This window comes from Diorhabda carinulata, chromosome 2 (genome assembly GCF_026250575.1).
Source record: "Diorhabda carinulata isolate Delta chromosome 2, icDioCari1.1, whole genome shotgun sequence".
NCBI classification, from domain to species: Eukaryota; Metazoa; Arthropoda; class Insecta; order Coleoptera; family Chrysomelidae; genus Diorhabda; species Diorhabda carinulata.
In genome coordinates this window covers 5,904,862-5,916,401 of record NC_079461.1, presented here as the reverse complement: position 1 = coordinate 5,916,401, position 11,540 = coordinate 5,904,862, and the positions used below count along the sequence as shown (strand labels likewise).

At 29.8% G+C, this 11,540-nt stretch overlaps 2 protein-coding genes across 3 annotated transcripts; one reads left to right on the top strand and one right to left on the bottom strand.

The window, feature by feature from the left end:
* The first annotated feature begins 101 nt into the window (after positions 1-101).
* On the top strand, positions 102-2,377 carry LOC130903566 (28S ribosomal protein S31, mitochondrial). Of its 2 annotated transcripts, XM_057815749.1 has the most exons (8): positions 102-483; positions 535-736; positions 814-863; positions 897-913; positions 972-1,101; positions 1,164-1,334; positions 1,746-1,957; positions 2,067-2,377. In XM_057815749.1, the coding sequence occupies exons 1-8, from the start codon at positions 455-457 to the stop codon at positions 2,333-2,335; spliced, it is 1,080 nt and encodes a 359-aa protein (XP_057671732.1). In that variant the 5' UTR covers positions 102-454; the 3' UTR covers positions 2,336-2,377. The 2 variants fall into 2 exon arrangements, with proteins under 2 accessions (XP_057671732.1, XP_057671731.1); XM_057815748.1 differs by having other exon boundaries at positions 814-913.
* Positions 2,378-2,901: 524 nt separating this feature from the next.
* LOC130904100 (uncharacterized) lies at positions 2,902-10,626 on the bottom strand. Its single transcript, XM_057816658.1, has 6 exons — positions 10,398-10,626; positions 9,774-10,281; positions 9,370-9,722; positions 8,677-8,864; positions 7,447-7,836; positions 2,902-5,208 (listed from the first exon to the last, which is right to left on the bottom strand). Exons 2-6 carry the CDS (start codon positions 10,218-10,220, stop codon positions 4,946-4,948), a joined length of 1,641 nt encoding a protein of 546 aa, XP_057672641.1. The 5' UTR covers positions 10,221-10,281; positions 10,398-10,626; the 3' UTR covers positions 2,902-4,945.
* Between the last annotated feature and the right edge of the window lie 914 nt (positions 10,627-11,540).

The following is an 11,540-nucleotide window of genomic DNA, read 5'->3' as shown; positions in this document are numbered from 1 at the left end:
TCTACACACCTTTTTTTCAATTGCTTTAGCTTCGTGTGTTAATTTATATATTTATAGTTTTTCTACAGTTGTCGACATTAATTAAGCTAAGTAATAGATTTTAGGTGTTTTGACAATTATTATCAAGCTGTATTAGGGATTTTCGAACACATACGTATTACTAAACAAATTGGAGAATAAGACATTTTTATATAAGATATTAAAAAAAGTGCAGAAATCGCAAGACTTCACTCATCAATCTAATTTCATAAGAATTAATCGAAAACAACCGGATGCAAGGAATTGATTTTAAAGTTAAAAGAAAAATGAAGCATTATTGCTGTCACATTGAATCAATTCAATAATCCTGTCTTATGGCTATGACATAATCAGTTTCCGAAAACTCTTTCTAAGTCAGAAATTCTGACATAACATTGTCAATAAACTAACCTAAAATTTTCAAATGTAATGAAAAATGAATTTAAATAAATTGAATATGTGGAGGTAATTGTTTTCTTCGAATTAATATGCAGTGCTCAGTAATATATTTTTCAGGAGAGCACCTTTACAGACCAATGTAGCTTCGATGGTTAATTTGTCACAAATCACGTTTGCAGGATATAGTACTAAGAATAAGAACTCTAGTAGTAGTTCTAGTTCCGACAGTGATGTAGATTTACCTAAAAAGATAGATGCAGAAACTAAAAATAAAGAAACGGTTACCAAACTTAACAATCTTCTACAAGAGTTAATACAAGTACATGTTTAAAATTTTTAATTGAACATAAACTTTTTTTTAGTTTCAAGTAATTATATTCGAATATTTTATTTTAGAATGATATTGTGGCTAAAAGTTCCAAGTTAGACTTAGCTAAACCTAAAAATAAAAGGATTCCAAAGGAAGAAAGGGAATCCAAAAAAATTGAAAGTACAGGTAAGTATTTCTAGAGAGAAAAATTACTAAAGTAACAAACAAATTTTACTTTTTCTAGAAATGCAGTTGATAAAAGCAGTTACAGATGTTGCTAAAGATATTGGTGGAAATACAAAACAAACTGAATCTGAATTGTTAGCAAAACTTTTAGGTCCGAATAACAACACACCTTCATCTAAAAATTTAAAGTGTGTAAAGAAATGAATATTTAGATAAGTAATAATTTATGATTTTTAATATTAAATTTTAGTGATATAATTAAAGACATGAAAATTGATAGAGAAGTAAAGACTAAAGAAAAGTCTAAAGCAGAGCAAGTGCGAAATATTTTACAACATATGAGAGCAAATCAAAGGCAAGAGTCAAGAAAAGAACCTATTAAAATTAGAAAACCTCAACAGCTAAGGACAAGACAAGAAATGTGAGAAATTTTTAAGAAACTAGTTTTCTTATTTTACTATTCTTAACATTTTATCCATTCCCAGTGTGGTTTTAATAAAATCAATTTGTTACAAGAATCATCCTTTAAATACTAACAAGTTTTTTATGATTTTATTCTAAGTAAATTCACAGATAAAATTTACTGTAATATTCCAGAGATAGTAAATACCACAAAAACTTTATTTTGTAGTTCAGCCAATGCTAAAATCATTTATCAACAGAAAATCACCTTAATATAATTAGGCATATGGTTTTTAGTTGGATTTTCAAATCATCTTTATTAATCCTAACAAATTGTTATTTACAGTGTGATATGTTTACAAATCATATAAGTTTAATATTGCACATGCTGCTCTCATTGTGTGAAATAATATTAATCCATTCATTTCAGGGTACTCAAAAGAATAGATCTTTTTGGTAATCAACCTTTGGGTATATTTACTAACAAAGACCTACAAGATAATGAAATAAAAACTTGGCAGAAACTTCATAAACAAGATTTAAAATTAGCTGTCACACATCCTCCTTCAAATTACTTCCAGCAAATGATTTTGTGGACAGAACAAGGGAAATTATGGAAATTTCCTATTGATAACGAGCAAGGTATTAGATCTAATTCCATGGTGCTAAAATACTAACTTCATTACTTGCGACGGTTTTGAATGGTTGCACTATTTGGTTCTTATGGTTCATATTTTCTTTTATTTTATAGGATTGGAGGAAGAAAAGAAAGTTGAATTTACAAAGCACATCTTTTTAGAAGAGCACTTGGAGCCTTGGTGTCCACCGAAAGGTCCCATTAGACATTATATGGAGCTGGTGTGTGTGGGTCTGTCAAAAAATCCATATTTAACTGTTGAAGCAAAAATAGAACATATAGAATGGTACAAAAACTATTTTGAAGAGAAAAAGAAACTGCTGCAAGAGGTTGGAGCAATTCCCAGTGAAACTAATACAGAAAATCAAAAACAAATAGAATAAGTTTGTAATAAAAAAAATTAGTAAAACTATTAGATAACTGAATTTTTTTTCATTTGTAAGTAATATCAAACCTTTTCATTTGTTCTTGGAGAAGTATGAAACCACATTTTGAAAACTTTGAGAATGCTGATAGGATGAGCTTGTAGTATTTCCTTTCTCAAATTTCTATATTCTTCCTACTAGTTTATTTAGTTTATGAGACAGACTTTAAGTTCGGTTGCAAAAAATAAATGATATCTGGTAATTTCCTATATTTATTCTTTCCATAGGTTCTTTCATAATTTGGTAATCAATTAACAAACTTATGTCCTGAGAAGGTGAAGTTGGTGGATTTATATGAGATGGATAACATTTTTTTAGACCCAATATTAGACCTGCCTCACCACTTAAAGGCTAAAATTGTAACTCTTCGCCCGATATTTTCAAAATTATATTTCTAGAGAAATATTTAGAGTTCAATTAATGGTTTTGTTTTAATAAGTGCCTTTGAGCGAGGAAAGTATGATATTATTTTGTGGAATATTTTTTAGAGGTGTTAACTTGGTCTACTCCAATAAACAAACATGAAAAAATGAAAATTTATTAGAATGAAAGTACAAACTGAAAAAAATGTCACTAGGTAAAAATACATATTTGAAAATTGAAAAAGATTTGATTTGTTCTTATTTAATGTGGTATATAAGACATTTGAATTAGATTTACTGACATAACTAATCTAAAAAAGGAACAGTTCCAATATAACAACAAATAACTTTGTGGATGATGGTACATATGGTCTACTAAACATATTTTTATTAAATATATTAAATATAAATATTACTTGATAAAAAAATTTCCTCTAACTGTTGAGCAGTATAATTGTTATGCATTACTTTACTCTGGATTATATAAAAAAGTTCAACTTGTTTATTCCACAGTGCGGTCACTAAAAGTTTACAAATTTAATAAAGTTTATTTTTAAATTAATAAAAAATCAACGGTAGGATGAACTATTACACTTTATCTTGAAGATTCAATTATATCCTAGATATGAAATTATTTGTCATCACAGTTTTCCAAAAAAAAAAATCATTAAAATAATTTGATTATAATTGTTCCATATGTTCCAAGCATGATGTAAACACTACTGTAGTCTTTACATCATGCTTCCAAGGAAGAAACAGTTTAGATATAAGCATATTATTATATCAATCTACTGAAGATAGAGCATTAGAACTCATTTCAATATATATTAAAATGCATGCTGTTGTATGAAATTTGTTTTATTAATTGGAAGGAAAAAATTCGATTAGACAAATTGAAAATTTGTGACAATGTAAATATTTTAACTTTATTTCTACACAGTTCTAAGAATGGATATTATAGCCATTTATGTTAGAGAAAAAATGCGGAAACATTATTGAATTCAATTATCGTAAACAGATCATCACCTTGTCCGATAGTCAAGCAACCATTAGAGCTCTAAGCTCGAATATAATAAAATTCAAACTCGTTTGGGATTGCTTAGAAAAATTAAACGAGCTCGGGAAATGTAATAATAAACTCGTTAAAGCAGGGGCAGATAAGTCCTTCATGGGACCTGAACCCTTCTGTGGTATCAGCTACAGAACAATGGAAAAGAAGGTAGATAGGAACAAAACCAATTATTGAGACAACCTACAGGGGCTGAGACAGACAAAGACTCTTCTGGAAACTATAACCAATGAAGATCTGCTGAATGTATCAACCTAAGTAAGAACAATCTACGAATACTTACAGGAGTCCTATTGAGGCTCAACAAACACCTGAAGACGCTAGACCTAGTAGATGAGAGGAGTGGGATTAACGGATCTGTTGTAAACACTTGGTTCTCCAGTATTGCAGCAAGAAAGGGGGACATAATAGATCCTTTGGGTCGCAATGTATACGATACCCCAAATACCATAAATACATATATACAATTGAAAGCCAGAATGACAAGATAGCTTGGTAAATGAGACTATAATTATGCGATGCAGTATTTAAAATTACATGTTATGTAACGTCTAAAATCTGTTTTTACAACTGATTGTCTTAAACTACTTACACTTAAATAAAAAATATACACATGGTAGTAATGAAATTATGTTGAAATTTTTGGAACCGTTGGTAATATTCATACTGAACACACTATTTACACTACCACTACAACAACACTCACAATTACACTGACGTGCGTTACGATAACCAATTCATCGTTTTCAGAAACTGAAGGTGAACTGCCTCTGAAGACGATAACTTAGTTATCGAAACTTATATCAAACATTGTAATTGTGAGTGTTGGTTTAGTGGTAGTGTAAACAGTGTGTTTAGTAGTAGTGAAATTGTCTTTTTTTAAATCATAAATATTTTTGGAAATCGATTAAAACATGTGGTAATGATAAAAACATGTAAACAAATAAATGAGCGAAACTGAAATAGATGCATATAATCTTGAACTGACCAGAAATAAATAATAACTAACTCGTTTTTTCCTTCCATTATAAAATTTATTTAAAAGTTTAATCAAGTTGACTAAAACCAAAGTTAAAAAATAATTAAAACATTTTAAGAATCCAGTCATCCTACTTTAGTCTAATAACGTTATCTTTATTACTTTCTCTTCTTAATAACGAACACATTTATTCTAAAACAAAATAATTTATTATCAAAAATGGCAGGTTTTACTAAATCCCAAGGTATCGATACTGCATTTGATTTAATTGGATTATCAGATAACGGTTGTACTACACTAGTAACTGTGACATGTAGTTCAAGATCAGATTTATCAATTATTTCCAGCTTGTACCGAAAACGTTCTTGTTGATCTTTTCCCAGTTGTTGTAAGTTGAACTTAAGAGGCGAATTGTATGCGCCTAAAACATAAAAGTCTTTCAGAAAACAAAATAGAAGAATTTTATAACATTATACTAGAAACACCAAAAATAAATTTACTAATATCTGATATGTATTTTGATGAACATAATAATACGTATTGATATAATATGTGTATTAAGTACAATTACAAAATATACACACATTATGAAGAGGAGTGGAGATTTAACATATGAGGAGCCAGAATCAAAAACCGCCAAGTCCATATTTTTTCAAAGTTGAGTTTGATATTGTTTCTTATAGATTTTTCCATGCTGAATTCAGTGAAACTGTTATTTTGTAGCAAATATATGTGTATTTTGAGGTTTAGCTGCAATACCCGATAAGTCTAAAAGCAGTTACGTCTATGCGAGTTGTTTACCCTTTATGCTTTATTTTCCACAGGGTGTTTTGATTGATTGAGAAAGATTTGAAGAAGGACACTATTCTTAAGCCAGAAGAGTATGAAGAAGTTCTGGGGAAACACAGAACCGTTTATCATATTGGAGTGCTCAAGCAAAATATTAATCTACATGTAGAAAAAAACATATAACCAAGTTTGAGCTCTTAATATCAATTTTAAACACTTACAATTTAAATATAAAGTTTTGCCATTTAAAATGCATGTAATTTTTTTTTCAAATTTCTAATACTCACTTTTTACAATAATGCAAATCAGTTCGATAGACCTTGTGGGGAATTATATGCTCTTTGAAATAGCTTTAGAGTTTTTTGTGTAACTCGTACTGGTTCACTCAAAGGAGAAACGTTTTTTTTGTATTTTTATTAGTGATTTCGAAGAAGAGCAAGAAGAACTTTCTATACTATCTGTAAAAAGGAGTTTGACCACAATAACTGAAATTATGGACCAGCATTTTGTTGTCTGTGGATCCAGAGTTCGCCCTATGCTTGTAAAATAGTTATTAAACTCTTCAGCCATTTCAAAATAATTATATATATGGTGAAGTAACATTCGATTTGATGTTGTAAATAATTTTGCCAGACAGATTTGGAGAACTAAGCAATCCTTTGTGTCTGTAATCGTTGGGTTATACTTACTTCACATAAAAATAAATTTACAATACACATACATATTGCACACTATTTTTCGATGGATTGTAAACAACATTACAGTAGGTAAAAATAGACAATACTAAAGATCCACAAAGCTTTTTTCTCATCTTGAAATTTTCTGTAAACATACTGTTAAAGTGTCCTTTAAACCTCAAGTGCACATCTAGAATTAGTCCTAAGTTCTTAGAAAATTGTTTGAATACCAACGTCTCACTGCCCAATTTCAAATTTTGTTGCAAATTTTCTCTACATCTTTGAGAACAAAATAGCAAAACTTCTTATTTGCCTTTAGCTTTAGATTATGCTTAAGGATGTCTAACAGATCTCTATTTAGGTATATAGCTGCTACTTCTGAATATGAAGATTCAAAGTAGTGCAGGTCCTGAGTGCCATAAGCATCTGATTGATTGTTAGAGGCAATGTAACATATATCAAAAATATACAAGAAACAAAAGTGGGTAAACTATTGAATCCTGTGGCACAAAAGATACTATTTCACAAACTATGATCCTTGCAAACTCTCTACCTTCTTCCTTTTAAGAAGACTCAAAAAATTACAAGATATTTCATCAAATCCTAGATTTTGCCTTTGTAAAAACATCAAATGTTTTGGGGTCATCTAAGGAGACGGATATGATAGCCTTCTCCTTATCTAGTGCTCTTATTATGTTGTCATTGATACTGCACATTGCAGTTGCTGTGCTATGCCGCCTACTAAATCCTAACTGATGCACAGAAAGATTATTTTCATAAAAAAGTAGTTCACTGCTCTTTCGAGGACTTTTGAAATTACTGGCAACAAGGTTATCTTTCAACTTGGTGGGATTATTTGCTGTAGGTATTAGACAAACTAACGCCTCCTTCCAGTCTCTAAACAAGAATTTATAATATATGTCAAGTAATTTAATACAGTGTTTAAGCATCTTTAATGTAAGACCAATGGACTTCAGAAGGTCAACTATATTAGTAGATATTTTAGTTGTATGTAAAGTCTGTCTGTACAAAATTTAAATAATTGAAGTGGTTAGAGGTCTAAAATTCCAAATCATATACTTAAAATCTCCAAAAACATGGGTATAAGTTAGTCTCAATAATTAAAATTAATCATTCCCCATAAATGAAAAGCTAATTTGCATTTAGATTGTGCTCATTGAACTTATACTTACTTTTAATGGTAAATCGAAAAATATCTCCAAACGCATACATAGCAAAATTATTTTCTTTTTTATCATGAATATCTCTAGTATGAATATGATTAATCTTCAAGATATTGTCGGCGTGAACTTCGTTGAGGTGGTTATAAATTGCTAATCTTGTTAATTTTGTTCCACATTTTAAAATGCAAGTCGTGTCGGTTAAATCACAAACTCTCTCATGTTCCCGAATTTTATCAGATGTAGTTGATATTCCACAACCGATCTCGCGATTTTTGCAAGGATAGTGTACTTTAGTAGTAAGTTTTTCCACTGTAAAGTTACGAGTTTTATTCTCTAACGAGCTACGGCAATTAGGACAACATTGGACTTTTTCCAAACATTCATTACAAAGACTGTGACCTGAAAACAATGATTTACAATATTAATCAACTTTACCAATTCTATATTTTTTAATTTCTCTTTTATAAAACTAAAACGTAAACTGTTTTATTTACTAGTACATCAATACCAATCTTATAAACAAGCAAACTGATTTAGTTTAATGCAGCAAAGACACTGGTTGCTGTATTTACAAAGAAGAATGGCCTGCAGTTCAGGATTTGGTCCTGTCTGGACACCATCACCGCCAATTCGATTGTTGGGTGTTGAGATTGAGAGCAATATGTCCTGGTATAGTCAATTAGATAAGTCAGATTTACAAAAACTTAGAGCCTTCTTTAAGATCAAAAACTATATACTCCTCAAGAGCTTCTAATTCTTCACAGGACCCAGATTCGTCCATCTTTGGTATATTTCTTGCACATTTGGAGCTCAGCTCCAAAGCAAATCCTGAAGATACTCAACTGAATACAGATGAGAGCAATTCGACTTCTAGGAGATCCATAGCTGGCTTGAGTCTGTTTTATCAACATTTAAAATTAAATTACACCCTCCATTTAGCCATTTAGCTCTAATTTATGTACTGCTGCTACATCTCCTTATTTCAGTATTCCACAAATACTTTATAATGATATTTAATTCAAAATAGTGAGAATACTAAAGTTACAAGAATTTAGAATGTCCCATTCAAAAGTCATAAGACAGTTCAATAATAACTAGAAGATATATTTACAATAAATTTTCATTTCCTGTAGATAAAAATTTCAAAATATAGTTTAAACTTCCAAATGTATGTTTTTTCTTCAAAAATTTAAAAATTATTACTTTTCTAGTGTTCATCTTAAACAAAATATTACTTACCATTTACGCAAATATAAATAGGTGGTATCATAAATTCGTTACACACAGGGCATTCTAGTTCAGATAATATATGTTCATCCAGCAAATGAGTATTTGAAATAGCAGATGTTTTGTTTGTTTTAAGAATAACACCATTTTCTCTAGCAACCTGTTGCATTTCTCTCTTATTTTTTTTGACAACTCCAAACCTACAAATAAATTAATTTCTGGTCTTTTATAATATACGATTCCAAACTAAAGTTGAGCAAACTATGTCTATTTCTGATAGGGTTGTCACCTTTTGTTCTGCAATCAAAGTATAGTATAATTGTTATAGGAAATAAAAAAAGTACATTTATCAAAATAGAGGACAATTTATTTTTATTTAAAATTATGTTCAAAAACATCTTTTTTGTAGCTTTCTGCAGTTAGTATTAAATGATTTTTTCTGAACAACTGCACAATATATTTACAATCTATATTCAAATTGAAGTAAATAACTAATTAATTTTTTATCTAATTCTTGCCATTCCAATTAACTTAGTTGAGACTATCATGCTATTGTAACCATTCACAAAAATGCATTAGAAAAAACACCTGTAGAAATTTAGAAGTGGAAGGCAAGCTATAAAAGCTGGGTGAATTACTTGTTAAGCCATATTTCTTAATAATAAGTGCCATATATTTTCAAGTTTTAGATATTTATGATCTTACCTGGCTGCTACTGGACTTGAATCAGGATTCTTCCTAATCATAGGTTGTATTGCTTTTAAATTAACCTCGATCATTTTGTCTTCACTAGCTAATGTAGCTAATAGGTTTCCGAATGGTTCTAATCGACTTTTTCTTAAAATTATTGAATTTTTTTCACTCTTATCTTTCAATTCTATTTGATACTGGTAGTATTGACTTTCTACATTACTGCCATTTATTAAAACAGTACAATAGTACTTACTATCACTATCTTTTAAAAAAATAATCATTGCTAATTTTGTTTGTACCCTAGTAAAGTATATTTGATCTGTATTGGGAAGCTGCTCAAAGTAAGGAGGATCCATTATTGAATCCTGAAGATGATAATACTTAGATATTAGTTAAATATGATCTGGCTTACTTACCCTGTGGAATGTTTCAATATGTTTTTCCAATTGAGTAGTATTTCCTTTCCATGTACAAGAAAATTCAATCCTGCTACCTTGCCTGCAGAAATTTGCCGGGCAATTTACTATTGCATTCAAACAGCCCATTTCATGATCAAGTACTCGATCCCATGTCAAAATTAAATCACAACCTTCATCCTTAAACGAGCAAGGAAAAGTCATAAATGCAGCTGTGTCTTCATAAACCATTTGTCTCCACTTATTACCTTGATGATTTTTAGTTATGTGCCAACAACGTCCACATATTGGCGAAATATGAGTTTTATCTCCTTCGTTAAATTGTAAACAGTAAATAGGACTTATATTCAAGAATTTATTACAATTGAAACATATGTTTTTTGCAATAAAATCTTGAATGTTTGATATTTTAAAAGCTTCGTTGTAATCAACTACATCGGCATCCATGGTTTGAGATTTCAATGAAATTTTAAAATAATTTATTTACTACAAGTACTTGCAGCACTATCTACAATAACATTAATCTTAGTTAGGGATATATCCTTTTTTTTCGAATGCTTCTTGTTTCGATTCAAACGCTTATTAATTGAAATAAAAAAGTAGTCACTATGAAATGAAACTAACGTTGTATTTAATTATGAACTATTTGTGTGTAATACAGCTACCATATTACTTTTTTCTTATTTCCTCGTAATTTAGTTATTTCATAGTCTGTAAAAATATTGTGATTTTGTGAACACATTAAGTTATTTTTTATTCAATAGTAATCATCTGTTTGGACAACAAAAGTTTTGAAGATGAAGTTTAAAATACATGACAGATATTTTACAATGTTGTCGTGTTGTATTTTTTATCAGTTGTCTCCATGAAATGTTTTATGAAATAGTTTATTTTAGTGCTTTTCGGATTCTATGGTCCTCGGTAAGATAGATCACCTATCAGTTGATTTTGAACAAGATTTTTATCACAATATTTGATGGAAATTTTGAATTTAAAATTTAACATACAAAAACTTTTTTTGTTGTTTCATTACTTTAGTTTCATGTGCTTATGTATAACTCGATAGCTTTCCCGTGATTAAAAGCCTCAATTTAGTTGCGTAATAGATTTTATGTCGAAATGCCAAACAAGAACAAAAATGACAAACCACTTACCTTTAACAATTTCAAGGTTTATAAGAATTTATAAATGTACGCGGAATTAATAACTTTTAATGTTTAAAAAAACATATTTATTCAGGATATAGTAAAAGAACTTTTGGAAACTATGTTCCGGGATCAGGTAAATTATCTATCAACTGATTGCGGATCCCAACCCACAGCGAGATTTTGATAAAGGTTTCCGAACGTTTCATTCAGTTTTCGGTAGATTCTTCAGCTGATCGCTTCCACTCACGAGAAATTAGAGTAGAAATGATCTTATCATATAGCTATGACATGATTTTTTCGTTCAGTTTTCCAAAGACCGTGAACAAAATAGGGACATTCAGACCATGATATGATTATTTAGTACAGGGTGCGGCAGCATAACTTCCTTTTTTCAAAAGTTAATAAAACTTATTGTATGAATCAGAAAATTTTTATTCGTTTTTTATAATACAGGCACATACATAAAGTTTTGTTTTACTGAGTTTTGAAGATCAAATCAGTTAGGTGACGTCCCCCATTCTCCATACACTGAGTAAACCGATTTCTGGCGTTTGTCATGACTCTTGCCACCATAGCAGGCGTTATGTTGGCAATTTCTTCCTGGATGTTCGTCTTCAAA